Source organism: Equus caballus, chromosome 21 (genome assembly GCF_041296265.1).
Source record: "Equus caballus isolate H_3958 breed thoroughbred chromosome 21, TB-T2T, whole genome shotgun sequence".
In the NCBI taxonomy this organism is placed as follows: Eukaryota; Metazoa; Chordata; class Mammalia; order Perissodactyla; family Equidae; genus Equus; species Equus caballus.
This window is the reverse complement of record NC_091704.1, coordinates 14,457,728-14,481,250: the sequence shown is the minus strand read 5'-3', so window position 1 is coordinate 14,481,250 and position 23,523 is coordinate 14,457,728. Positions and strand designations below refer to the sequence as shown.

Genomic DNA, 23,523 nt, shown 5'->3' with positions numbered 1-23,523 from the left:
GGTTCTTGTTTGCTTTCTTGTTTCTTGTCTGTTTCCTGTGTCAGGGCAGGACCTGGCTGTGTCTTGGTCCCCTCTACCTATAATAGGGCCTGGCACCAAGTAGGTACTCAGTGATGTTTTTGTTTGTTAATTTTGCCGAGGAAGACTTGCCCTGAACTAATATCTGTTGCCAATCTTCCTCTTCTTTTTGCCGAGGGAGATTCACCCTGAGCTAACATCTGTGGCCAGTCTTCCTCTGCTTTATATGTGGGTCTCCACCACAGTACGGCCACTGACAGATGGTGTAAGTCCATGCCCAGGAACCGAACCTGGCCCACCAAAGTGGAAAGTGGCAAGCTTAACCACTAGGTCCCCAGGGCTGACCATCAGTAATGTTTGTTGAGTGACTGAAGGAAGGTGAGACGGGCTGGAGGGTTAGAGTGAGCTGCCAGGCGAAGGGAGCCTTTGGGGTATGAGAAGGGTGCTCCTGGGAGTGGGCACAGTCCAGGCAAAGACTAGGAGGGATGGGAGGCAGAGAAGTGAAGCTGGTGAGGCGAGGAGGGTGTCCTTCCAGGCAGTGGGGAGCCATGCAGGGTTTGAGCAGGAGAGGACCCCAGGGAGGCAGTGCCAGGAGACCTGGCTGGGTCTGCAGCCACAGACCCTGAGATCCAGCTTTCCGCTCTTGCCCAAGCCTGGCAGCCTCACGCCTGCGGGTTCTTGTTGGGCTCCCATGGCCCACTGCCTGGGCAGGAGGGCCTGGCCCAGCTTGCGTGCAGAGGGCGAGACTGTGGTCCCTGGAGGAGAGGCTGAGGGCATGTTCTCAGGTTCCCGGTCAGCGGGCCTGGGCCCAGCAGCTGTGTCTTGGCCTGGCCCCAGGTCCCACGTCCCTGGGGACTGAGCTCATTGAGGAGAAATGCACTCCCCAGCCAAGGCGGCTGCTGGGGCAGTGGAGGCAGGCTCAAGCCCACCCTGCCCCCACCACATTGGGAACCGTGCGGCCGCCCACTGCGAGGCCGTGGGAATGGTCGCTCCAATGGGCCTGTCCCGAGCAGTGGACACCTTGGACTGGTCCTGCCACCATGGTTGGAGGGCAGCAGCAGGAACCCAGAGCCAGGACCCCACCTCCTGCTTGCTGAGTGGGTGCCCTTGGGGCCGTGGGGGCTTCCTAAAGGGGCTGGCACACAGTAGGGGCCCTGTAAATGTTTTTCTTCCTTTGGTCCCCGCTGCCCTCAGCCTGCGATTTCACCGTTACTGGTTACTGCTCCCTTGCCATCTCTGTCTGCCACAGACCCCGGGCCGCCTGATCAGCAGAGTTGCAGACTCTGGACTTCCTGCCTAGAAGAACGTGTGACCAGTTTCCTTGGCTGCTCCTTGTGATGTGGAGCTCGGCACCTCCTAGACCAGATTTCAGCAGAAAATCCTTTCTCAGATGGGTCAGGGGAAAAGCATGCCCCTCCTGAAGCCCCTACCTTTGTACTGGACTCCCAGACCCTTTTCTGGACCCCCAGACCCCTAACCCTGGTGGTCTAGTGGTTCAGATTCAGCGCTCTCACCCCCATGGCCTGGGTTTGTTTCCCAGTCAGGGAACCACATCACTCCTCTGGTCTGCCGGTTGTCATACAGTGGTGGCTGTGTGTTGCTGTGATGCTGAAAGCTCTGCCACTGGGATCTCAAGTCCCAGCAGGTTCCCCATGGCGGACAGGTTTCAGTGGAGCTTCCAGACTAAGACCAGGAAGAAGGACCTCGGCACCCATTTCCGAAAAAATTGGTCACGAAATCCCTGTGAATAGCAGCAGAGCATTGTCTGGTACAGGGCTGGAAGGGGAGCGGGTCATGTAAAAAGACAGAGCAGGGTTCCGCTCCACTGTGCACAGGGTCCCTAGGAGTTGGAAGTGACTTAACAGCACTAACAACAACAGAGGCCCCCAGAATGGCACTGAAGAGAGTGGTCCTGGTCCCCTGTGGCCGCTCTTCTGAGCTAGGCATCCCAACTCCTTCAGCCACTTCCTGAGTCACCAGACCCTCCCATGTCACCCTCTCTGTGCCCACCCTATGCTTCGTGATGCCTGGTCCCCAGGGAGCCCCCAGTCTTGAGAGGGAAACAGGGCAGGACAGAGACACCCCCAGCCTGTTATGGACGAGGCTGAGCCAGAGGGCAGAGAGGGCTGCCTGGAGTTGCTACCTTGCAGAATGTACGGGCACTCACTAGGTACAGGAGTAGGGGGAGGGGAGGCATGCTAGAAAGAGGGAGCAGCAGGGCACAGGGGTGGCAGATGTGGGAAAGAGCAGAGCATTCCCTATAACTAGAAGAAAGTGCATTTTTGAAGAGAACACATTTGCTGTGAGTTCCTGCTTGGGGAGGAAGCAGAAGGATCCTTTTAACCAGCTGGGTGTCCTGGGCCGCAGGAAGAACCCGAGCAAAGGCCGTGAGAAGGCAGAGGTCAGTGTGCTGAGGGGTGGGCAGGAAAGGGTCAGGCCCAGATCCCTGTGCCGAGGGCTTGGATTCCCTCCTGTGGTGATGGGCACAGGCAGGGACTGAAGCTGTGCCTGCCCCAGGGGCCTGGTGACTCAGCACACTCAGGGTGAGTTAGGCTTGCCCCTTCTAGGCAACTTGTGTCCTTTCCTCTGCCCAATCCCCAGCCTCAAACCCCCTGGCACTCCAAGTTGCCTGGAGTCACTCAGGCCTGGTTCAAATCTCAGCTCTTCCTCTAGGAAGCCCCTAAGCAAGTCACCCTAACATGGGCAGAGCCCCCCACCCCCACCCCCAGGGGCTGCATCTGTGAGATGGGGGGATAGCTCCTCTCCCAGATGGGGGCTGCATGTCTGCAATGGGAGTGTCTGAGCATCCCCTGAGGCTGGGCTATCTGCCAGCCTCAGCAGGGCTGGGGGTCGTCTGTGATGCTGGGTCCTGGTCAGTCATTCACCTTTCACCCTTGGCTCTTCATGCTTCTTCTTTCTCTCTAACAGTCTTTCTCTGCCTCCTTTGACTCTTCCTCTTCCAGCCTTTAAAAGTCATCCAAGGTATGATGGTAAATAAGATGTGTGAGAGCCATTCAATGGAATATTACTCAACCATAAAAATGAACGAAGCTCTGACACACGCTGCAATGTGAATGAACCTCAAAAACTTCACGCTGAGCAAAAGAAGCCAGACACAAAAGGCGACACATTGTATGATTCCATTCACATGAAATGTTCTGAACAGGCAAATCCACAGAGACAGAAAGCAGATTAGTGGTTGCCAGGGGCTGAGGGAGAGGGGATGGGAAGTGACTGCTAGTGGGTTCAAGGTTTCCTTAGAGGTGATGGAAATATCTTAGAACTAGATAGAGGTGATGGTTGCACTAAATGCCACTGAACTGTACACTTTAAAATGATAAGTGGTTAATTTTATGTTACACAGATTTTATCTCAATTAAAAAATCATCAGAAGAAATCATCAATAAATGCCAGGACCAGTGGGTGAAAGTTAGATGGGCACCAGGATATTCACACAGTCTCAAAGCGTCTCCCCACACAATATGGATATTTATGCTTTACAAGGCGGGGGGATGGGAATGGAACCGTACCTTTACAGTCTCCAGAGAGACTTGGCCGACTTCACTCAAGTGATCAAAGTTTAGCATCACCACTGTTGGGACCGAAGTCAGGGGCCTCCTGATACGATGTGCCGGGGAGGACCAGCATCGCCTCTGCGGATCCTGCCAAAGATGCACAACCTGAACCCGGCCACCAGGAACCAGCAGGCCCGCCCACTGGGGGCGTTCTGCTAAACCAGTGACCTCAACTCTCCAAAAATGTCAATGTTGTGAAAGACACGGGAGGGCTGAGGGACTGATTCAGATTAGAGGACACCAAGAGACATGAGGATTAAATGCAACACGTGGTCAAAGATTAGACCCTGGAGCAGCAAGGAGACATGCTATAGAGGGTTTGATCGGGCAACGGAGACCTTCACCATGGACTGAGGGTGAAAACTGTGGTGTGTTTACGTAAGAGAACGCCCTTGTTTTTAGGAAACACATATTGATGAATTTAGGGGCAAAGGAACATCATGTCTGCAACTTGTTCTCAAAGATACAAAAGCATATAGATAGATAAGAGTGTATATATACAATTATAAAGCAAATGTGGCCAAGTATAGGCACAGTTGGTGAATCTGGACAAAGGGCATATGGAAATTGCATTATTCTGTGTTTAAAATTATTTCAAAATTTAAAAATTACCCAGAGATCTCTGGGGTGCCCATGTCCCTGTCTCCCACCATGGCTCCCCCTGCTCAGCCCTGGTGTTCAGCTGCCTCGTGGGTGACCCCCAGGCTCCTCACCCCTGACGCATTTCTCCCTCCTGCAGCATCATCACCAAGGCCAGTACCAGGGGGTCAGCTTGGCTTCTTTCTCCTCCTCCTCGTCATGGCTGCAGGACCCCTGGCCTGCCCACTCTCCCTCCCAAATCTGCCCTCTCCTCTGGGTGCAGACCTGTCCCTCTGCTGGGATATCTTTCCTCCAGATCCTCAGGCCAGGCTCCCCCCTGGACCCTCTTCTGGGAAGCCCTCTCTGGGGAGGAAGGTGTACCCCCAGCCCTGGAACAAAGCCGGACAGAGAGCTGGAGCTTTATACCCACTTGTTGAATAAATGAATGAACGAAAAAGAACCCCCTCTGGGTGCCCTCCCCAGACTCTGGCCCTCCCTCTGGCCCAGCCCTGAGCCCACAGTGCTGGGGGTGCCTGTGTCTGGCTTTTTCTTCCTCAGACTGAGGGACCCTCCAGGGCTGGGCGTGGGTGGGACCTTTCGGTGGCCCCCATTCTCACCCCTGGGACAGAGTGAGCTGCAGGGCGACTTTGCAGCATGACTGATTCTGGAGAAGGTACTTGATCAAATTGAGCCAGACTGAGCAGTGAAGCTGTGTAGGGGATGGGCTGGGGCTGAGGGGCTGGGGTGGACCTTCCAGCTTCACGCGGGAAGCGAGTAAGGGGATGGCTTTCTGGGAGGGCAGAGAGTAAGAAGGGGTGTGTGTGTGTTTGCCCACAAGCAGGAGACTCCTAGTGCGTGTCTGAGGTCGAGGCTGCAAGTGCCTGCGCAGGCTCGAGGCCTGGCTGGGCCCGACTTTCGGGTGTTTCAGATTTTAAGCCCCAAGAAGCTCTGCGCATGCCTCTGCATTTGTGCATCGTGCTGTGTGTTCACGAGCCTCTCAGGACGGCCTGGCCTCAGTTTCAGGGTGTCTGGGGGTCTGTGTTGGGGTCCTGGCTCTCTGGGTCCCTGGCTCTGGGTGTGTGTTGGGAGCGGGGTTCACAAGGCTGGGTGTGTCTGTCACTGCGGGTAGCCCTCGTCTCATTGCAAGGCCGGCCTGAGTTTCCGAGGGTCTGTGCGCCGTGTGGGCGTAGGGTGGGCAGGGACCCCGGGAGGCCCGGCGGGAGCGCGGAGCGCAGGGCCGGCCCCGGGGCGGGGCAAGCGGCCGAGGGCTGGGGGCGGGGCGGCCCGGCAGTCTCACTTCGGCGAAGTTGGCGGCGCGGAGGCTGGCCCGGGACGCGCCCGGATCCCAGGGAAGGAGGGAGGAGGCGGGAGGGAGGGTCTCGGCCGGCCGCCATGGGGCCGGGGGCCCGGGGCCCCCGCCGCCGCCGCCGCCCGATGTCGCCTCGGCTGCCACCACTGCCGTCCCTGCGGGCGCTGTCCCTATTGCTGCTGCTAGCGGGGCCGGGGGCTGCAGGTGAGGGGCCGGGACCTGGCGGAAGGGCGGGACGGGGTGGGGGTGGGAGGGCAAGACAGAGTGCAAGGACCCTCGAGTCTGGGACTGAGTTGGGGGCGCCCGGGAGCCACTGACCAGAGCAGGGGCAGGGAGCGCAGGAGCCCGGGGGCTGCATGCCCGTCCCGGGGGGACAGGGACTCAGTATGGGACAGGCCCCAGAGGCCTGAGCAACAGGGGTCCAGGAGTGATGAGGGTTGGCGATGAAGAGACCCAGGAGTCCGGGACTGGGAGCTCGAGGTGCGGGGATCAGGGACTCAGGATTTGGGGGGAACCAACAGTCTGGGGCTCGCTCCCCATCCACGCCCGTCTGGAGTTCTGGGAAGGTCATGATTGGACCTCCAGGCCGGGGACCCCTAGCACAAAAGCGCCCCCCCACACCCGGGGCAGGCCTGGCCGGGCGGGGGACGGGGAGCGGGGAGGGGGCGCGAAGTGCTCGGAGCCCTGAACTCGGAGAAAACTTCCCAGGCCGGAGCGCGGCAAGACCCGGAGCCGGAGCCGGAGTTGGAGCCACAGCGCGCCCGCGCCCCTTCCCCCGCCCGCGGCCCGGCTCCCTCCTCTGGCCGCCAGCCCCAGGCGGCCCCGGGACCCGGTCCTCGCCTGGGGCCGGGAAGGGAGGGCAGGGGGCGCGAGGCCACGTGCTCTTCTCCCGCTCCAGCGCCCCCTCCCCACAGCCGGAGCCCCTCCCCAGCCAGCCAGGGCCCCCCGCCCCTCCTCCTCCCCGCTCTCCCCTCCCCCGCCCGGGACAATGGCCGCGCCGTCTAGACACCCCCTCCCCCCGGCCGGCCTCGCGCTTTCTTTGCCAGACAAAGCGGGACGGGCTGCAGGGCCCGGGCGGGGTCTGCGGGGGCGCAACCCCCAAGGGAGGCCTGGCCGGCAGAGGAGGGACGCAGGCCGAGCGGCCCTAGCCTGGGGTCTTTGGGCCCTGCTGTGGGGCTGGGCGCTGGGAGGGACCGGCCTCCCCAGCCCAGCCCCTGGGCCCTACGGGCAGGACCCGGCAGGAACCGCCGTCCCCGCGGGACCAGCCCGCACACACATGGCCTGTCACACGCAGCAGGCACACACAGCCCTGGGTCATACATACAGAGATGTAGACGTGCACACACACTCACAGAGTATACCCATAGACTTACACACCCAGCTCAAACAAGACATACTCGGACACATACAACTCATACATTGGTGTATGTGCATGTACAATCACACATGTGCGTGCATACGCACACATCCTGTGCATCACCAGCCCAAGGCCTTGCACGTGCTACCTGCACACGCTCAGACACAGATCCAAGGGCATGCCTACACCCAGCTCACACATGCAGACAGGCATATCCAACCTATACATACACACACCTGTGCACCCACAGGTGGAACACAGACACACAGCTGTATACCCAGATACACGGATCATATACATGGATGCACAACAGATCCAGCCTGTGTACACCCATGCAGTCACCCATAAACACAGCTCACAAGGCTCACAGCCTGTGTCACGTGGTCCCCAGTGTGAGTTCACAAACACCCACAGTTGATAGTGTCATATCTGCTTGTCCCCTGAGGAAGGGGCCACAAGTTATGTTGGCCCATTCTTATGTCTAGTTCAACTTGTCCTGTCTCTCTTCCTTTCTCTCTATCTCTGTTCTTCTCTATCTCCTTCTCTCTGTGTTGGCCTGCTTCTAGTTTTCTTTTATGTCTGTCTCTGTTTTTCTCTGTCTCTCTCCCCCTTTCTCTCTCTATCACACACACACACAGCAGCCCCACACCTGCCAGCACACACAATTCTCCCCTTGCTCACACCCAGCCATGCCCCAGACCTGTCTAGCAGGACAGTTAGACTGGGCCACACCCCAGAGGGACACAGCCCTCAGGGATGGGGGCGCTGGACAGGGCAGCACACATCTTGTGCCAGCTGCCTCTCCCTTCAACACACACCCCATCCCTGCAACGCCCAATGCTGGCTGTGCACAGAGTACCAGCCTTGGCCCCTCTCCCCAGAGCCACCGTGCAGACCTGCCCAGCTGGAGTCGATGCCTAGTATCAGGGGAAAGAAGACCACGGCCCAGGACTCCCCGCCCTGCCCCCTCCATTACCCCAGGATCTGGGCACACAGTCCCGGACCTCCCTTTAACAGTCGGCACCCTCACTTCCTGCCTTAGCACCCCCCATTCTGGCAGCTTCCTGAGCCCCCACATCTGGCACAAGTTGGCCTCTCCTCCTGCCCACCCCTGCTTTGTGGTTCCCAGGGCCCGAGCTGGCAGGGACAGCTGCAGCCCCAACAGCTGGGGCTGGGGCAGGGGGCCGTGGGAACTGTGATTGGGAGGGCTCCCCGCTCCCGCAGAGGCACCCCCCCAGCCCGGCGCAGCTGTTGCCTGGGGGAAGGAAGGAGGGAGTCTGTCACTCCAGGTTGGGGTTCCTGGGCGCCTGCCTGACCTCCCCATCTCCCTTCACCCCCACACAGCCCCCCCTTGCCTGGACGGAAGCCCGTGTGCGAATGGAGGTCGCTGCACCCAGCTGCCCTCCCGGGAGGCTGCCTGCCTGTGAGTGCCTGGCTCTGAGCCATTGGTGGGCCCTGTGTGGGGAGGCGGTGTCTTCTCCCCTTGCCTCTCTGTCCACCATGGATCCCCCTACCACTTCCTGCCTGTGTGTGGCTTGGGCAGCCTCTCCTTTCCCCACTGGAATCAAGCAGGTTTAAGAGCAGATACTCTCGAGTTGGCCTGGCCTGGGTTCAAATCCCACATCACATTGCTAACTGCCTGGGACTTCAGCTCTTTAAACCTCAATGTCCTGGTCTGGGAAATGGGCCCACTCACCCCAGCTTGACAGAGTTCTTGGCTGTCTGAGGTCAAGCGTAAAGCCTCTGATGGAGGTAGTTATTATTCATTCAGTCAACAGATCTTCAGGGACAAGTGGCAGTGGCTTGGCAGTGGTGGGTACACCATCTGCACCCTCCCATACCTCCAGACTTAGTGGGGGGGGGGGGGGGGAGGCGCACAGGAGGACTGTAATATAGCCCTGCTGTGCCACGATCTTGCTGTGTGACTTAGGTGAGTCACGCCTCCTCTCTGAACCTCATTGCCTCTGTGAAACACGGGTGCTTTTTCCTGGCTTGTGACCATGAAGGGGCCCAAGAATTCAGTTGTTGGATGATACAAGGAAAGGCAGAGGGAAGGGGAAGCGAAGCAGGGGCTGGGAAAGAGCAGGTCAGAGGCAGATGGAGCTCAGTTTGAATCCCCGGCTCTGGCTACCTTGAGCAAGTGCTTTGAGCTCTCTGAGCCTCAGTTTTTCCCTCTGGAAAATGGGGGCAATAATAGGTCCTCCTTTCTGGGGTTGGTTGTAAAGACTTCATATGGTGAACTCAGCCTAGTTCTCGGCATACAGTTAGTGCTTAATAACCAGGGATTATTATTATTATAAGTAATAATAATAGTAGGGACACAGGAAATAGGTGCCATAAGGGAGAACCTTGAGAGGTTCTGGGGAAACGCCTGGTTCCTTTTATTATAATAGCAGCAGTAATTGCAGTTCACCCAGTAGCCACTGATCGATTCATTAATGTATTCATTTATTCGACGCGACGTGTGCCAGGCCCAAGCTGGGTGGGGCTGGGGTGACTTTTAGACCCAGGAGAGCCCCTTCGAAGTTACACACACCCTTGGACTGGAGCCCCACTTGGGCTCACCTGGGTGGGGGGCTTGGCCTGGCTGAGCGGGTTCCTCGGGTTGGGAGTCTGCGGTGGTGGGGGTGGGGGACAGTGTGACCTTACCTGGAGCTACTCACCTGGGGGGCGGGGCCGCGGGGTCGGGCGCCTGCGCAGTGGAGCTCCGCGCCTGGAATGCTGCCGACAGGTGAAAGCGCCCGCGGCTGCCCCGCCCCCCGACAGGTGAATCACCGGCGCGCGCGGCGCCCGGAGCCGGGATCGCCCGGAGTGGAACGGGCTCAGTCCCCAGAGCAGGGCCGTGGGAACCACTCCCCACGGGGCCCCCTCAATCTCTTTCAAGGTCCCAAATACTCATGTCCTTTCAGGGACGTCCCAGTCTGTCAGCCCTCCATGGATCCCCCAAGTCTCCTCCTCAAAGTAGGCTCCCAAGCCCTTGTCTCTATCTCCTATCCTCGCCTCCCCCGCCAACCCCTACCAAGTCCGCTCTCCCCCCGCAGGTCTCCCCCAAAGCCCGGTCCATGGGGCTGGGCGCGGGCGGAGGCTGGAACCGGCCCGACCGGTCGGCAGGGGCGCGGGGCTCAGAGCGTGGGAACCCGCCCGGGGCGCAGGGAGGGGGCCGGGGCCGCGCCCTGCCGGGCTGTGGGACGGGCAGTCCTCGGGGCCCGGCGCAGCGCGCCCCCTCCCGGCCCGCAGTCGTGGCGTCCTTGCTTGCACTGCAGGCCTTTGGGGAGGGGGCTGGGAGCTGGGCCCTCCCCTTCTAACACCCCTGTATCCCCGCCCGGCCGTGCCCCGACCTGTTTCGCTGGGGGCTGGGGTGGGGGGATTTCGTGGGTGACGCTAAGGACTGAGTCAGCTGCTGATTTAAGCCCCAAGCGACTGGGACAACCCAGAGGGAGGGACCTGTGCTGGAGTGGGGGCGGGGCCTGGAGCCCCCAGCCTCTCCAAGCCCTCCCTCCAACCCCGCTGAAGTCGCTGAAGTCCGCTGAAGTCCGGCGGGCGGAGGTTCCCTCCGGCTTAAGACCAACCCCTTCCCAGTTCTCATATTTCCCTCACCCTCAAGATTGTGTTGGTCGGTTTTGGGAGGGGGCTGCAGGCCGAAGGACCTTAGGCTAAGAGAGGGCGCCAACATTGGCGTCAGCCTCATGCCCCCGGTGGAAGGAAGGGTTATATGGCCCCCAGGGAAGGAGTAGAGGATTGGTGCTGGTCCTCCTGTCTGTCCATGTGAGAGTTGCCCATATCCACGAACCCGGCTGTGAGTTGGTGTCTGTGTGAGTATTCGCCAGGCCAATAGGTCGAGTTGGTGTGTGTATCTGTGATATGTTTCTGGGACTGCCTGTGTGCGTCTTCTGGAGTCTGAGACTTCACATTTGCTGTTCCCCCTGCCTGGAATGCTCTTCCCCACACAGCCCCATGGCTCCCTCACCTTCTTCAGTTTGTGAAAACATAATACTTGCCTTCCCCATCACTCTGTGCCCCTTATCCTGAGTCTTGGTTTCCTGTGGCTGCCATTACAAATTCCAAAAACTCGGTGGTTTAAAACAATAGAAACTTATTTTCACAGTTCTGGAGGCCAGAAGTCTGCAATCAAGGTGTTGGCAGCCATGCTGTCTCCAGCGGCCTCAGGGGAGGGCCCTTCCTTCCCTCTTCCACCTTTTGGGAGCTCCAGGCGCTCCTCGGCTTATGGGTGCAGCACTCCAGCCTCTGCCTCTGTCTTAACACGGCCTTCCCGTCTTTCTCACAAATCTCCCTCTGCCTTTCTCTTATAAAGACACTTGTCATTGGATTTAGGGCCCATCTGGAAAATCCAGTATCGTCTCATCTTGGCATCTATCACTTAGTTATATCTGCAAAGACTCTTTTTCCAAAAAGGGGCACAGTCACAGGTTCTGGGACATGGACCTTGCTTTTCTGGGGGCCGCCACTCAAACTACTCTTCATGTCCTTTGTGGTGCTCATGGCCCTCACCACCCCATGGCGGCATGTTGTCTATTAGTTCGTTATTTGTCTATCTTCTCTTTGCCTGACCTGGCTGTGAGCATCAAGAGGGGGCCACTTTTATTGTGTTTGCTGCCGTTTTCCTGTTGCTGCGATCACAGTAGGTGCACAGTGGATATTAATTGCCTGAATGAATGAGGGTGTGTGTTTTGGGGTTGTTTGCCTGTTTCTTGCCTGTCTTGTGTGTATCTCTGTGTCTGGGGCTGTCCTGGCCTGTACTGCCCCCACCAAGCCGTCTCTGCCCACAGGTGCCCGCCAGGCTGGGTGGGTGAGCGATGTCAGCTGGAAGACCCCTGCCATTCAGGCCCCTGTGCTGGCCGGGGTGTCTGCCAGAGCTCAGTGGTGGCGGGCACTGCCCGGTTCTCCTGCCGCTGTCCCCGTGGCTTCCGAGGTAAGGGAGGGTCTGGAGGGGAGCTCGAGGCAGGCAAGGGTGTGGCCAGCCCAAGCTCACCCTCTCCTGGTCCCTCTAGGCCCTGACTGCTCCCTGCCAGACCCTTGCCTCAGCAGTCCCTGTGCCCACGGTGCCCGCTGCTCGGTGGGGCCTGACGGCCGCTACATCTGCTCCTGCCCACCTGGCTACCAGGGCCGCAGCTGCCGAAGCGACGTGGATGAGTGCCGGGTGGGCGGGCCCTGCCGCCACGGGGGCACCTGCCTCAACACGCCTGGCTCCTTCCACTGCCAGTGCCCAGCTGGCTACACGGGGCCACTGTGTGAGAACCCTGCAGTGCCCTGTGCCCCCTCGCCATGCCGTAATGGGGGTACCTGTAGACAGGGTGGCGATCTCAGCTATGACTGCGCCTGCCTTCCTGGTGAGGGAGCTGTCCCTGGGGGAGGCAGCAGGGTGGGGGTGGGGGGACAGCAGGCCAGCCTGGCAGGGGCCATCCTTGCCTCCTCCCTTGCTAGGGTTCGAGGGCCAGAACTGTGAAGTAAATGTGGACGACTGTCCAGGGCACCGATGTCTAAATGGGGGGACGTGTGTGGATGGCGTCAACACCTACAACTGCCAGTGCCCTCCTGAGTGGACAGGTGAGCACTGGGGCTGAAGGGAGCCAGGGGGCAGACCTTGGGCCATCCTGCACCAGGTGGCTGGACTGGTGCTTCTGTGTGTCACAGGCCAATTCTGCACGGAGGATGTGGATGAGTGTCAGTTGCAGCCCAATGCTTGCCACAATGGGGGCACCTGCTTCAACACTCTGGGTGGCCACAGCTGTGTGTGTGTCAATGGCTGGACAGGCGAGAGCTGCAGTCAGAATATCGATGACTGTGCCACGGCCGTATGCTTCCATGGGGCCACCTGCCATGACCGCGTGGCCTCCTTCTACTGTGCCTGCCCCATGGGCAAGACTGGTGAGTGGCTGTTTTCCCTGTAGGCAGCAGCGAGCCATTGATGGTTCTGTAGTAGGGGCAAAGATGGAGTCTGACATGAGTATTAGAACGATTATGCTGGAGGCTGGATTTGGGGTGGAAGATAAGCCTTGGAGGAGGCTGGCACACAGCCCAGGGCAGGAGCCATGGGAATGGAGAGCTGTGCTGTGACTGGGAAAGAGAAGGGACCTTTGGAAGTGGCAAAGGTCAGAGAAGGTCTCTGGAAGGGGCTCTTAGAGATGGAGAGAAGGGCATGTAAGCAAGGGATACCACAGAAACAAAGGCTTGAGGGTAGGAGCCTTTTATAATCAGAAAAAGAGCCAACAGCTTTAAAAACAATATGTTGATGTTTCCAACTCATTTTCAAATGGTTCAGAAAAAGATAGGTAAAGCTTATAATAGTTAAATCTAGGTGGTGGGGGTATGAATTAACTTTTCTCTATGTTTGAAATTTTCCCTAATAAATGATTAGGGGGAAAATAGCTACTAAATACACCACAAGTTAATAAAACCCGAACACAAAACAGTACGCGGCAGTGTAGGACCTCTGGGCAGAGCTGGTCCGCCCGTGACCTCTGCCTACCATTCCCCAGGGCTTCTGTGTCATCTGGATGATGCCTGTGTCAGCAACCCTTGTCACGAGGATGCTATCTGTGACACTAACCCAGTGAACGGCCGGGCCATCTGCACCTGTCCACCGGGCTTCACTGGCGGGGCGTGTGACCAGGATGTGGATGAGTGCTCCATCGGTGAGGGGACCCTGTCTGAGGGTTGGGAAGGACGGGAGAGGCGGGTCCTCAGCCGACCACACTTAGCACCGGCTGTGCCTACTCCCGCAGGCGCCAACCCTTGTGAGCACCTGGGCAGGTGCGTGAACACACAGGGTTCATTCCTCTGCCAGTGTGGCCGCGGCTACACTGGCCCGCGCTGCGAGACCGACGTCAACGAGTGCCTGTCAGGGCCCTGCCGCAACCAGGCCACGTGCCTCGACCGCATAGGACAGTTCACCTGTATCTGCATGGCGGGTGCGTGGTAGGCGTGGCCTGAGGCCGGGGGCGGGGCGAGATAAGCCTGCCAACGGGGGTGGGGGGGAGGGGACACGGGTGGAACCGCATTTGGAGTAGGACTCAGAGACTGAAGCTGGAGATGAGGTAGAGACGGGGCCAGAACAGAATGTTTGTGGGAGGCTGAGGGCATGGTCAAATGGAGTCAGTAGAACCTGGGATTGCCTAAGAGTGGAGTCTGGGCTTTAAGACCCCCTGGGGGGCGGGGACGATATGAGGGCGGGACCAGGGGCTGAAGTAGAGTCGAGGTGGAGCCTGCAGACAGTCTGGCCCTAACACTGGGGTGGGATTGAGTCTGGGAGCTGGGGACAGGGCTTAGTGTGAGGACTGGAGCGGGAAGGCGCTGGTCTGAAGGGAGGGCCCCTATGGAGTCTCAGAAGGCTTGGGTTAGTTGGGACCACAGCTGGGTGAGGGTCCAGCCCGAGGCTGTAAACTGAATCGGGGGTTGGTTTGGGGGCAAGGCCAAGGCTCAGGGCAACTCTCTGTGAGTGGGGAAGGAAGGGCCTTGCTCTCCCCTCACACCAGAGGCTAACCCCTGCCTCCCTGGTTCCCTTCCCTCGCCCCCCAGGCTTCACGGGCACCTTTTGCGAGGTGGACATGGACGAGTGTCAGAGCAGCCCGTGTGTCAACGGCGGGGTCTGCAAGGACAGAGTCAACGGCTTCAGCTGCACCTGCCCCTCAGGTGAGGACCCTCTACCAGGGAGGCTGAAAAAGATGGGTCCCTGCAGGGGCAAAGGCTCCAGCATGGGAGCCCATAAGACCATGTTAGTGGATAACTATTGTAACAGAAACCACGTTATGAAAAAGTTGACATTTATTTAAAACTAAGTAAATGGGCTTCCCACCCAAACAAAGCAGGGCTGGCGAGGGGTGACTGCTCCGACCCTATCTGGGCCTTTGCTCATCCCACTCCCCACCCAGGCTTCAGCGGGGCCATGTGTCAGCTGGACGTGGACGAGTGCGCCAGCACACCCTGCCGGAACGGAGCCAAGTGCGTGGACCAGCCTGATGGCTATGAATGCCGCTGCGCAGAGGGTGAGGGCCGGCCAATGGCAGGCCGGCAAGAATCTGGAGGCGGGGCTAGTGGGGAAGAGGGCCAATGACAGCCTCGGGGAAGTGTTGGGGCCGGGACTGCAGCAAGGCAGGACCAGGGCAGGGCCAATGACAGCGCCAGGGGGCGGAGCCGACGACGGACAGAGGCGGACGTAAGGCTCGGGGTGGGGCCAAAGGGTCTGGAGGGGGCGGGTCCAACTCCCTCCATCCCCAGGCACCTCCCACCTGTCCCTGTTTCCAGCGGAGGGTGGGGCAGAACAGGGCTGATAGCGCAAGGATTGGAAGCGGGCCCACGCTGGGGGTGGGATTTGACTGTGGCAGGGGCGAGTCCTGGGCTTGTAGCTGGAAGGCGCAGAGGCCAGCTAGGGACGGGGCCTGAGTTGAGCCCACTTCCTGTTGTCGGTGGGCAGGGTCTGAGATGGAGCTGAGCCGGGATTGGGCCAAGGCTATGGCTGGGGCCAGGACCTGGGCAAGTGGGCGGAGGGTGACCCTCTGGCCCCGCAGGCTTCGAGGGCACGCTCTGTGAGCTCAACGTGGATGACTGCTCGCCGGACCCGTGCCATCACGGGCGCTGCGTGGATGGCATCGCCAGCTTCTCGTGCGCCTGTGCGCCGGGCTACACGGGCACGCGCTGCGAGAGCCAGGTGGACGAGTGCCGCAGCCAGCCCTGCCGCCACGGGGGCAAATGCCTAGACCTGGTGGACAAATACCTCTGCCGCTGCCCTCCCGGCACCACAGGTGGGCCAGGGGCTGGGCTGAGGCGGGAACAGTACATCTGGAGGGGCACAGAGGCTTTGGGAATGGTGCCCTTGGCGGGCACAGTGCTGGCTACCCCTGCTCTGTTGCCTTTCCCTAGGTGTGAACTGCGAGGTGAACATCGATGACTGTGCTAGCAACCCCTGCACCTTTGGGGTCTGCCGTGACGGCATCAACCGCTACGACTGTGTCTGCCAGCCTGGCTTCACAGGTGGGCAAGCGGCTGCCACGGAAAGGGGTCTTTATAGGGTGAAGGTGAAATCACTTGTCTTTCTTGGCTGAATTTTGCTGCTCTCCTTGCGCACGCTTGTCCACACATAGCCCTGAGGTTGTGCTCTCTCTCATTGGCATGAGGTCATCCTTATATGGGCTCAAGGTTTTCCTGGAACATAGATGAGCGTCCAGTCTCAGGGATCGGGGTGTTTCTGAGCGGGGCCAAGGTAATCCTTGGTGGAGATTAAAGTGGCTTCATGTAAGCTTGGGGATGAGGATGGCGATCATGTGGGGCGAGGCAGCTCTGGGTTGAGGAGATGGCTGTCTAATTTTCACAAGAGCTGATGCGTTATGAGATTGTCCTTGCTCAAGGGTATGGCCATGCTAAATGAGGCAAGGTTATCGCTTCCTGGTTAGCTCGGCCGCCCTTGTCCTGGGACGAGGTTGCCTGCGTACTTCCCAGGGCCCCTTTGCAACGTGGAGATCAACGAGTGTGCGTCCAGCCCGTGCGGCGAGGGAGGCTCCTGCGTGGACAGGGAGAACGGTTTCCACTGCCTCTGCCCACCTGGCTCCCTGCCCCCACTCTGCCTCCCCCCCAGCCATCCCTGTGCCCAAGAACCCTGCAGTCACGGCGTCTGCCACGATGCACCCGGAGGGTGAGGCCTCTCCCCAACCCCTGATCCCCCACTGCCTCCCTGCCCATGTGCCGGCCCTGACTTCCTCCCCCTCCAGGTTCCGCTGTGTGTGTGAACCTGGCTGGAGTGGACCCCGGTGCAGCCAGAGCCTCGCTCGAGATGCCTGTGAATCCCAGCCCTGTCAGGCTGGCAGCACCTGCACCACTGATGGAATGGGCTTCCGCTGCATCTGCCCCCCTGGTGTCCAGGGTGTGTGTCCCCACCCTCCCTTTCCGGGAACCCCCTCCCCATTTCTTCCTTCTCATTTCCCTCCTGCTCCACTCTCTCTTCCTCCTCTGAATTTGCCTTTTTTTCTTTTCCTCTTTCTCCCCAGGAGCTTGGGAGATGGGTATCAAGGTGGGGACCCCAGGCGGGGGGTGGGAGGGATGGGAACAAGGAATCTCTCAAGACTGTCTCACTCTGCCTGCCCACCACAGGCCGCCAGTGTGAGCTGCTGTCTCCCTGTTCCCCAAACCCCTGTGAGCATGGAGGCCACTGCGAGTCTGCCCCTGGCCAGCTGGCTGTCTGCTCCTGCCCCCCTGGCTGGCAAGGTACACCAGCTGCTTCTTCCTCCTCCTGCTCACCTCCTCTGCACACTGCCCCATACTGGGCGATGCTGGGAACCCAGTGGGGGACTCACCCCGACCTTGCCTTCTAGGAGGGCTTCCTTCTAGGAAGGGACCAGAGCTGGACACAGATGCTTGCAGCCCATGTGGTCAGTTTTGAAGTAGAGGAAAGGATATGGGGACAGAGAAACTAGGACTCAGGTTGAAGGTTTGGGGACACCTTCCAGAGGGAGCAGACTCCAATCAGAGAAGGCATTCACCACCCACTGAAACAGGGAGAAGGCAGTTCTGAGATAGGACTTGTGAAACGCCCAGAGGCAAATGACAGCATGGCTTGTTCTGCGGTCACTTACCTCAGCCCGCAGGTTCTTCCTGAGGCCCTGCCCTGTACCCTCTAACCCTAAATGTCACCTTACTCCCTACCCCTAGGCCCGCGATGCCAGCAGGATGTGGACGAGTGTGCCGGCCCCTCACCCTGTGGCCCCCATGGTGCCTGCACCAACCTGGCAGGGAGTTTCAGCTGTACCTGCCACAGCGGGTACAGTGGCCCTTCCTGTGATCAGGACATTGATGACTGCAACCCCAGTGAGTTCAGGGGAACTCTTGGGGGTGCTGCCTTAGGGAACATGTTCTCAAGCCCATACCGTGTGCCCGCACTGTGCTTTCATTTCATCTTTACAGTTCTCTTAATTCCCCGTTTACTCATGGGGAAGACTCAGGCCCGGAGGAGGTTAAGTGACTGGCCTATGGTCACACAGCAAGTAGGGGGTGAGCTGGGATCAGAGCACGGGTCTCTCTGACTCTGGAGCCTGGAGCCTGCCTCTGGCAGCAAGCAGCTTAGGACTGCAGGCAAAGCATGAGACCATAGTCGCCAGTGAGCTCTCTAGGAGGCTACCTGATAGACAAGTAATACAAGCCACAAATGCAATTAAAATTTTTCTAATAGCCACATTGAAAAAGAAAAAACCACCACAGATGATATTAAATTTAATAATATATTTTATTTAACCTAATATATAAAAATATTATCACTTCAACGTGTGATCAATGTAAAAATTATTGAGATATTTTAATTTTTTTCACACTAAGTCTTCAAAGTCTGAAATTCTCTGTGTATTTTACACTTGCAGCACATCTCAGTTTGGACCAGCCATGTCAAGGGCTCCATAGCCACGTGTGGCCAGTGGCCACTCTGTTGGCTGGCCCAGGTCTTGGGGAGGCTAGCAGGGAGTGCCCGGCAGCTTAAAGGGACCGTTTGACTCCCCCAGGCCCTCTTGCTTCCACATAGGTGAAGCTTCCAGGTGGGGGGGGGATGAGGCCACACAAGACAAGTTTGACCCTTCTGACCCAATGTGCCGCGCCTGATCAAGCCTGGGTTCCTTCTGATTCCCTTCTTGCGAGGCCTGGAGGGGTCAGGCAGGGCTGCCTTGGGGTGGGGGGTGGGAGGGTGGTGAGGTGAGCGACCAGACGCCCTTCCTTCTTCTGGCCGCAGACCCCTGCCTCAACGGTGGCTCGTGCCAGGACGGCGTGGGCTCCTTTTTGTGTTCCTGCCTCCCTGGCTTCGCTGGCCCCCGCTGCGCCCTGGACGTGGATGAGTGTCTCAGCAGCCCGTGCGGCCCCGGCACCTGTGCCGACCACGTGGCTTCCTTCGCCTGCACCTGCCCGCCCGGTTACGGAGGCTTCCGCTGCGAGCAGGACCTACCTGACTGCAGCCCCAGGTGGGCGTGGCCTCTACTGGGAGCTCAGGGACCCTGGCATCGGATGGGGCGCAGGGCCTGAGAAGGTGTGGGGACAAGAAGCGGGGTCCTCGGCTTGGCCCTCACCTCAGGACTCTGATCTCTGGAGCGCTGTCCGTGAAGGGGCAGAGTGTCCGTTTGGAGGTCTCCTGAGGGATGCTGCATCCTGAGGGGGCGAGGCCAGGGCGGAGCCTCCAGCGGCTCCCACCTTAGCGCTGAAGTACCTGGAAAATCGCTGAAGTACCTGGAAAATCGGGGCTAAGGGACAGGACGAGGCGGGGCGGGGCGGGGCGGGGCGGGGCGGGGCCTCTGCTGGGCCTGCAGCTTCTGGTGGGGGTAGGGGTCACAGAGCGCCCCCACTCAACGCTAGGAGGTGCCGAGGGAGGAGGGCGGGGCCCTCGAGGGGCCGGGCCTGCCTGACCCACGCCTTGCTTCCCCTCCAGCTCCTGCTTCAATGGCGGGACCTGCGTGGACGGCGTGAACTCCTTCAGCTGTCTGTGCCGCCCCGGCTACACTGGTGCACACTGCCAGCATGAGGCCGACCCCTGTCTCTCTCGGCCCTGCCTGCACGGGGGCATCTGCACTGCTGCCCACCCTGGCTTCCGCTGCACCTGCCCAGAGGGCTTCACTGGCGTTCAGTGCCAGGTGGGCGGGGCCGCTGGGGGCCTAGGGGAGGAGTCTGAGGGGATGTTCTGGGGAGGGGCCACCCGGGTTCTGGGGAGGGGTTTGCAGCGGGGCTGTGGTGAGGGACTTGCCCAGGATCCTGCGAGAGGAATCTGGAGAGGTGTTCTGGGGCCTGCCTGGGACCCTGGAGGAGAAGCTGGGGCACAGTTTCTAGGGGGTCCCCGAGCGCTGACGCTGAAGTCTTCTCCTCTAGACGCTGGTAGACTGGTGCAGCCGTGCGCCCTGTCAGAACGGGGGTCGCTGTGCCCGGACCGGGGCCTCCTTCCACTGCCTTTGTGCCCCGGGGTGGAGCGGCCGCCTCTGTGACGTCCAGAGCCTGCCCTGCAGGGAGGCCGCAGCCCAGATCGGTGAGAGGGCGCCGCAGCCGGGTGTGTGGGGTGTGTGAGGGCATCTGTGCACATCCTTCCTGCTGGTGTGACCCGAATGAGGGTGCGACGGAGCACACGGGCATGATGGGGTGTGTGGCTGAGTGTGTAGATGTGTGACAGCCAGCCAGGGCCAGGGCGGTGTGTGTATCTGTCACCTTGAGACAACTGGGATGACTCTGCAATGGTGTGTGTGACTGAGCTCGTGTGAGCAGCGAAGGTGTTTGTGTATGTGTGTCAGTGACTGAGACGGGGCCCGTTTGGGGGGATGTGTGACAACTCGATGGAGTGTGGGTGAGACCCTGGTGACTGATGCCAGCAGGGACATTGGGTGGTGCTGTGGCTGATGCCAGCAGGGAGGGGGAGTGTGTGCCTGACCCTGCTCCCTTCTGCACAGGGGTGCGGCTGGAGCAGCTGTGTCAGGCTGGTGGGCAGTGCGTGGACAAGGACAGCTCCCACTACTGCATGTGCCCAGAGGGCCGCACAGGCAGCTACTGTGAGCAGGAGGTGGACCCCTGCCTGGCCCAGCCGTGCCAGCATGGGGGCACCTGCCGTGGCTACATGGGGGGTTATGTGTGCGAGGTAAGGGGCGCCCAGGAGAGGGGAGAGGGGAGCTAGCCACGCCTGGGTGTATCTGGGCACACATTTCTGTGTGTCTACAGCCTTGAGTGGGTGTGCCTCTCTCTAGGCATGTCTGGGCTTTTGGTTTTGTGGGTGTCACTCCGGGTAGATCTGGGAGTGTTTCTGTCTGTTTGGGTGTGCCTCTGTCTTTGGTTGTTTCCTGGATGTATCTCTGTGTCTCTCTGTGTCTCTCTCTGCATGGTGTCTCTTTGGGTGTGAATTCATGTGCCAGTGTCCAAGTGTGTGTCTCCGGTTGTATGTGTCTTGGGTGTATCTGGGTGTTTCTCCTGTGTGTCCATCCCGTGCATTTGTTTGTATGTGTGTCTGTAGCTCTCTGTGTCTGGTTGTGTCTCCGTGAACTGAGTGTGTGTGTGTTTCTGCATCCTGGGCATATCTCCATGCGTTGGACGACCATGTGTGTGCTTTTGTGCTGGGATTCTCTGTGTCTTCATGGGGAGTATCCATGTCCGGGCTGAGGGGGACCCTGTCTCACCCCCACCACAGTGTCCGGCTGGCTACACTGGTGACAACTGTGAGGATGATGTGGATGACTGTGCCTCCCAGCCCTGCCAGCACGGGGGCTTCTGCATTGACCTTGTGGCCCGCTATCTCTGCTCCTGCCCCCCTGGGACGCTGGGTATGCCAGGGCCAGGGTTGGGGGACAGGATGGGAGGCTGGGTCTGCGTCACCTCCTGACTGCTCCCTCTTCCTCTCTTCCCTGAGGCGTGCTCTGTGAGATCAATGAGGACGACTGTGGCCCGGGCCCACCCCTGGCCCTGGGCCCCCAGTGCCTGCACAACGGTACCTGCGTGGACCTGGTGGGTGGCTTCCGCTGCACCTGCCCCCCGGGTTATACGGGCCTGCGCTGCGAGGCGGACATTAATGAGTGTCGCCTGGGCGCCTGCCATGCTGCACACACCCGGGACTGCCTGCAGGACCCCGGTGGGGGCTTCCACTGCCTTTGCAGAGCTGGCTTCACGGGTAAGTGTGGGAGAGGGGGTCGGCTTGGGATCCTGTCTGTTTCCCATGGTGGCTGATCCACCGGCCCCTGCTTGTCCAGGTCCCCGCTGTCAGACTGTCCTGTCTCCCTGCGAGTCCCAGCCATGCCAGCATGGAGGCCAGTGCCGTCCCAGCCCGGGCCCTGGGGGTGCGCTGACCTTCACCTGCCACTGCGTCCCGGTAGGTGGGGGTGGCCGGACCCGTTGGTGTCTTTGGGAGCGGCGCGGGCAGCGTGGCCTCGTGGGAGGGCGTGGCTTTAGGGGAGAAGAGGTGAAAGCGAAGCAGGTTTCTGGGAATTGTTGAAATTGCTTAGAGGTTGGGGCTGTGTCCGTGAGGCTGCGGTGTGGAGGCTTGGTCTCTGGGGAAGGCGGGGATGATCTGCAGGGTGGGGCTCCGGGGAAGCGGGAGAGGTGGGGCGGACCTGGGGAGATTGGTGGCTCAGCTGTTTCTGAGTCCTGAACCCCTCCCCTCCCCTCTCTCTCCTCTCTTCCCTCTTCCCATCCGCCCCATGCGGCACTTTTCCTTCCTCTCCCCGCCGGACCCCCAGCCGTTCTGGGGCCCCCACTGCGAGCGGGTGGCGCACTCCTGCCGGGAGCTGCAGTGCCCGGCGGGCGTCCCGTGCCAGCAGACCGCCCGAGGACCGCGCTGCGCCTGCCCCCCGGGGCTGTCGGGGCCCGCCTGCCGGGGCTTCCGGGGGTCGCCGCCGGGGGCCGCCAACGCCAGCTGCGCCGCCTCCCCCTGCCTCCACGGGGGCTCCTGCCAGCCCGCGCCGCTCGCACCCTTCTTCCGCTGCGCGTGCGCGCCGGGCTGGGCCGGGCCGCGCTGCGAGGGCCCGGTGGCGGCGCCCGAGGCGTCCGAGGAGCCGCGGTGCCTGAGCGCTGCCTGCGCGGCCAAGAGCGGAGACCGGCGCTGCGACCGCGACTGCAACAGTCCGGGCTGCGGCTGGGACGGCGGCGACTGCTCGCTGAGCGTGGGCGACCCCTGGCGGCAGTGCGCGGCGCTGCAGTGCTGGCGCCTCTTCAACAACAGCCGCTGCGACCCCGCGTGCAGCGCGCCCGCCTGCCTCTACGACAACTTTGACTGCCGCGCCGGCGGGGGCCGCGCCTGCAAGTGAGCCGCGCGCCCTGCCTGCCCTGCGCCCGCGCCCCTCCGACCCCCGGGGCCCCGCCTCGCGGCGGCCCGCTGCGCGCCTTGGTGTCGGTCCGCGCTTAGGCTGGCTGTTGCACTGCCCCTTCTTGCTGTGCCGTGTCTGTCTGTGCACCTAGTCTGTCCATGCGCGGGCCACTTCTGTCTGTCTGCCCACCCATGTGTCCTGTCCGTTCATCTGCCAGTGCCTGTCTGTTTTTCTGTCTGCCCCTGCATTCCACCTGTTGCTCTTTAGGCCCTGTTTGTCTATCTTTCTGTCTATCCATGCATTCCTTTCAACCCTCTGTGCACCCAGCTGTCTGCTGCGCCCCTCCTTATCCATCCTTGGACCTCATCTGTCCCTCTGTCCGTATGCCAGTCAGTCCATCTATATGCCCCATCTGTCTGTCCATCTGTCCATCTTTGTGCCCCACCTGCTCATCCACGTGCTTTTTCTGTCTGCCTTTCTGTCCACCCCCTCACCCTTTTTTGCCTCTCTCTCTGCCCACCATCTGACTGGGCCCAGCCTGTGTATTCCTGCTCCTTTTCTGCCCCTCTCTCTGTCTATTCATGAGCCTAGTCTGTCTGTCCCGTGTATTCCATCTGTTCACCCTGTGCTCTGCCCTTTCTGGCGCTCTGTGTGTCTCATTGTTGGCCCGGAACCCTTCCCTCACCTGCTTCTCCCTGTCCTCCTCCTCTGCCTTCCTGCCCCTTGCTTGCTGAGCTCCAGCCACCCTGGCTTCTCTGCTTTTTCTCAGATACCCCAGGCTTGGTTCCACCTTGCACTGGCTGTTCCTTCTCTCTGGACTGCTCTTCCCTCAGGAAGCTGCATGGCTCCTCCCTCACCGCCTTCAAGTTTTTGCTCAAATAGTGGCACCTTCTCAGTGAGCTCCTCCCTGGCCACACCCAGCACTTGGCTTGTTTT

General features: G+C 60.2%; 1 protein-coding gene across 2 annotated transcripts in view; it reads left to right on the top strand.

Annotated features, from left to right (window-relative positions):
* Window positions 1-5,479: 5,479 nt before the first annotated feature.
* The window catches only part of NOTCH3 (notch receptor 3), a 31,633-nt gene continuing 13,589 nt past the window's right edge, over window positions 5,480-23,523 (top strand). The window contains exons 1-25 of one of the 2 annotated variants that reach the window (XM_070246499.1): window positions 5,545-5,685; window positions 8,183-8,261; window positions 9,748-9,799; window positions 11,626-11,768; window positions 11,848-12,186; window positions 12,281-12,403; window positions 12,491-12,724; window positions 13,336-13,491; window positions 13,582-13,767; window positions 14,375-14,488; window positions 14,728-14,841; window positions 15,364-15,597; window positions 15,716-15,826; window positions 16,292-16,484; window positions 16,561-16,712; window positions 16,940-17,053; window positions 17,498-17,653; window positions 18,561-18,786; window positions 19,248-19,449; window positions 19,682-19,835; window positions 20,251-20,435; window positions 20,979-21,111; window positions 21,198-21,455; window positions 21,535-21,653; window positions 22,021-22,583. In XM_070246499.1, the coding sequence (XP_070102600.1) occupies window positions 8,216-8,261; window positions 9,748-9,799; window positions 11,626-11,768; window positions 11,848-12,186; window positions 12,281-12,403; window positions 12,491-12,724; window positions 13,336-13,491; window positions 13,582-13,767; window positions 14,375-14,488; window positions 14,728-14,841; window positions 15,364-15,597; window positions 15,716-15,826; window positions 16,292-16,484; window positions 16,561-16,712; window positions 16,940-17,053; window positions 17,498-17,653; window positions 18,561-18,786; window positions 19,248-19,449; window positions 19,682-19,835; window positions 20,251-20,435; window positions 20,979-21,111; window positions 21,198-21,455; window positions 21,535-21,653; window positions 22,021-22,583 (4,307 nt within the window). In that variant the 5' untranslated portion in view covers window positions 5,545-5,685; window positions 8,183-8,215. Of the gene's footprint in view, window positions 5,686-8,182; window positions 8,262-9,747; window positions 9,800-11,625; window positions 11,769-11,847; window positions 12,187-12,280; window positions 12,404-12,490; window positions 12,725-13,335; window positions 13,492-13,581; window positions 13,768-14,374; window positions 14,489-14,727; window positions 14,842-15,363; window positions 15,598-15,715; window positions 15,827-16,291; window positions 16,485-16,560; window positions 16,713-16,939; window positions 17,054-17,497; window positions 17,654-18,560; window positions 18,787-19,247; window positions 19,450-19,681; window positions 19,836-20,250; window positions 20,436-20,978; window positions 21,112-21,197; window positions 21,456-21,534; window positions 21,654-22,020; window positions 22,584-23,523 lie in introns of both variants that reach the window. The other variant, XM_023625299.2, reaches the window with a different exon arrangement.